This window comes from Priapulus caudatus, unplaced genomic scaffold, assembly GCF_000485595.1.
Source record: "Priapulus caudatus unplaced genomic scaffold, Priapulus_caudatus-5.0.1 Scaffold919, whole genome shotgun sequence".
Classification (NCBI taxonomy): Eukaryota; Metazoa; Priapulida; class Priapulimorpha; order Priapulimorphida; family Priapulidae; genus Priapulus; species Priapulus caudatus.
In genome coordinates, this window is record NW_014577980.1 from 86,307 (window position 1) to 90,612 (window position 4,306).

General features: G+C 42.7%; 1 protein-coding gene across 1 annotated transcript in view; it reads right to left on the reverse strand.

Moving 5' to 3' along the window:
* Window positions 1-2,974: 2,974 nt before the first annotated feature.
* LOC106814400 (acetyl-CoA acetyltransferase, mitochondrial-like) overlaps window positions 2,975-4,306 on the reverse strand; it is a 10,115-nt gene continuing 8,783 nt past the window's right edge. The window contains exon 11 of the mRNA XM_014818717.1: window positions 2,975-4,072. Coding sequence (XP_014674203.1) covers window positions 3,952-4,072 — 121 coding nt within the window. The 3' untranslated portion in view covers window positions 2,975-3,951. The remainder of the gene's footprint in view (window positions 4,073-4,306) is intronic.

Genomic DNA, 4,306 nt, shown 5'->3' on the forward strand with positions numbered 1-4,306 from the left:
CACACTACGACACACACACACTGTTAGTATATTATATATATATATATATATATATATATATAATATATATATAATTAACACTTCTTCACGACCATCGTCGCCATGACTGGAGTTAGAGATTAGGCTGCTGCCTAGTTATATAATCGTGCGTTCTGATAAGACGGCTTAACTATCGTGAGATTAGGCAATCTCTCTACGACTTCATTTTCTAGGTCGTTGCAACTCGGATGCCGTCTCTCTCGAACTAACCGGATATCGTACATGCAATGATAAATCAGAACTGATGTAAGAAACCAATCTTGCAGAGTCGCGAATGCGGAGACAAGAGTGAATTACGTTTGTCAGCGTAATGGCGTTGATAACAACCAGACGAATACTCGATATAGGCAACTGTCCATAACGCCAGCTCATCACATAAATGTCATCATTAATCATTAATGCAGGCAGGAATATGACTTGTCCACTTATAGATGCTTCACTTCGTTTCTATAACACATAACCACGGGCGGTAATGTCTCGTGGACATTTGCAGTGATGTAGCATTTCCATGTTCATAGGAAGCAGATCAGAGAATTGTAAGCAACAGGTTAAAACAGGTAACCCATTACGACTTCCTAACGATAATGGAAAATACCCTATCCACTGTCGCCGCCATTCCGTAGAAATAGTTAGAGTACAACGAACGAGGAAGTAACCGAATTCGTGAAACCTTAATAAATAGTAATGCACCACCCATAACACACATTTTATGAAGGCATCGGCGCCATTTTCAGCTGTAATTGCGTTCGGCGGCACTATAGGATTTGCACTGCTATGGGCTATACATCTAACAGCTCTCAGCCAAGTCTGATCACACCTACTGGATTGTAAAATATGGCGACGCTATCAATACCCACTGCGAAGCCAATACAGTTGTTTCATCAAAACTAAAAGGTTTACCGCAAACCATTACGATAGACAAAAATCGTCCGCGAAATGTTCTTAAAAATTGATCGCTTGGCGCTGCTCGGCAACCACGTGACATCATATCAAACAAACGTCAATAGACGGTAGCCTTTCATGTCGGCGTGAAATATCATCGCCATTGGCGAAATTTCTATGATGTTTCGTCACGTACAGTTTACGTCAGAGCTACACGACAGACGCGTAATGACCTAACAACAGACGGTTGATGGCCACCGCCCACAGTCTCTGTACTTCCACAGTCTACAGTTCAACAAGCCCGTCGTTGCAAAAAATAGTATAGTAATTAGCCGTGAGCACCCAAAAGCACTCATCGTAAATGACTTCCAGACATGTGTTGGGATGCAATTTCCGTCCAAGACTAACGGGGATCTCGTTGAGAGAGTGAGTCGAGTTGCAGAAAAGCTTTCACCATTATTAGAATCGAACTACGCGAGATCGCAACCATGAGAACAAAACGAACGAAGCGGCTCCGATTCTAATTACACCGAACAGCCATCTGCGGGTTCCTGCTACTCGAAGAGAGCTCACAGTAGTGGTCACGCCAGGGATGTCGCCAGAGGTCGCGCTACTCGATTAGTGCGATTTCGACTCTTATGTCTACGCAAGTGTACTGATTCAATTGAGTGCACTTCGAACAGAAATCAGGGGAACGTTTTGCGATAAAAGCGTGGCTCTTCTGTCGTTCGAGTTGCTAACTAAAAATATTTTTTCGTGCATCGATGAAATCAAGAGAATATTCCGCAATATATACACACAAGCATTATGTGTGCGTGCACACGCACTTATACACACAGACACACGCACGCACAAATGTCTGCACACGCACACACTCACACACACACACATACACACACACACACACACACACACACACACACACACACACACACACACACACACACACCACACACACACACACACACACACACACGCACACACGCACACACACACACACGCACGCACGCACGCACGCACGCACGCACACACACCACACACACATATTGAATATATCCTGCTATATTACCGAAGTTAGCACGTTGCATGTAAATTCATTAAAATGCTGTATCACGTCTGTGTATATACCAGCGAATGTTATACACCTAAATTTAATAACAGAGACTTCATCTCGATGTGAAAGCCGGCATATATTCACGTTTCGTATATCGTTGATCGTATTTGAATTCGCGCTCACATGAATCCGCCGTGGTGGCGTTATATTAAAAAATAAATTGATTTCAGTAGAGCAGAGTGAGAAGAGAGGCATCCCTAACAAACAGTATATTGCAGAGCGCATTAGGCATTCCATATCCCTGCTCTCCAGGTCTCAAATCGAATCACGTACTCGCACATCACAAAATCTCACGGACAATGAATTCACACTCGTTTTATGCGCTGCTGGCATTTTACGCTCTCGACGCGTCGTTTCTCAACGAGAGATGTAAAACTAATCAAAATCCGCATTAGGTAACAGATGCGAGAGAGAGAGAGAGAGAGTGAGAGAGAAGGCGAGCCTGCATTTCCCATCTAACACAACTCGACGCGTTGTCACGCTTGTCATCTAATGCAATCAGGCTGCAGCTGCAGCTGTCTACTATTGCGCTCAGAAAATTATAATCAAGCATTTTTAATGGGCGAAATATGGTTGCCTCGAATACCTATCAACCACGCGTATGCTCTTCAGAATTACAATTAAGCATTACACGCAGCACTGATTTGATCCGAGCCCCGAGATAGTTACAAGATAGCTACTCGCATGAAGTTATTACCCGCGACGTGAACGAAGCACAGGTTCTAACGACACAACAGAACCACGTTTACCAGCTCAGCTGCAAATCATGGAGTAAACGTGTGGTGACATCTAGTGGTGGAAAATATTCCAAATGTTGGTTTTACACACAGAAGGGCGGTAGGATGATTTCCAATTAGGCATTGCTGAATAAAGAATAGGTGATTTATTACAGAATTGTAGATTCACTTTGAAGGAAACTAAAGGATGACTAAAACTTAAAACGAAAAAATGAAATGCTGAATACTTCACTACTTTATTTGTAACAAGTTCACCATTAATAAGTATATACCTGTTTTTATAACAAATTGCTTTTTATATACACTAAACAATAGAGTGCATCACATATACCACCGGGTTCTACCATGCAAGTAAATTCATAGGAGTGACAAAGGATATATTGAATCCACAAGATATGACTGACATAGTAAGTTGACAGTCCATACCACAGTCACACTGAGCCAACTAGGCAATTAATTATTCCTGACAAATCAAGGTCTAGTTTCCTCTATCCGTAAATGGAGGGAGCTATACTAGGCCGACTTCATGCTCCCACACGCTAAGTGTACTGCGTATATCATGTGCTACAAATACTGCTTACGCATCACGTCTGCACACTTTGATCCGCGTTCACGTATCACAGCAGGAGTGAATAAAAACGAAAAACAAAAATGTTTGTTTTTAACTTTGATTTGTTTTCATTTACTCCTGAATACAAAGATAGAAAATTTGGCCCTCGTGATATCAAATTGAACCCAGTACAACCCCTGTGCTCTGTTGACAGGCATGACTTGGATTATGATAAGAAAGGCCCATGGCACTGCATCCATACTTTTTATCAGGACTACACTGTTTGCAACGAATTGAAGCCATCATCAATAAACTGTACTTAACTTGCTCTGTCCGTCTCCAAAAATCGATTCACATCATGGTTTCCTTTTCAATTTCGCACGATTTGCTCGAGTAGGTAGGTCTGGCACTTGAGAATTATCCAAAATGACAAGGTAATAAGTAAGGGAAAGATCTGGCAACCTTTGTTAACAACCCATAAAGGTGTCACACTACAACAGATCTATCAATCTATCCATCCATCTATCCATATAATCTATTACCTGGTGCTACTCAGGCATTCCTCTTGTAGGAGATTTGATTGCAGTGCTGACCTGTGTAAAGAGGGTAGCCAGATTATGAGCACACACCTAGAGTCCCTCCAACAGGATAGCACTGGCTCCACCACCTCCATTGCAGATCCCTGCCATTCCTTTCTGACCCGCTTTGAGCTGATGCGCCATGTGCGCCACCAGGCGTGCTCCTGACATCCTATCAACAGCAGCAGAAAGACAAATAGTTACTAACAACAATGATAACAACAACAACAACAACAACAACAACAACAACTACTACTACTACAACAATGATGCCGACAGCAACAGAGATACAACATATATCACAATATCATTTCTCCCTCTCTCCCTCTCCCTCTCTCTCTCTCTCTCTCTCTCTCTCACTCCCTCCCTTCCCCCCTTCTCTCTCTCTCTCACTCCCTCCCTTCCC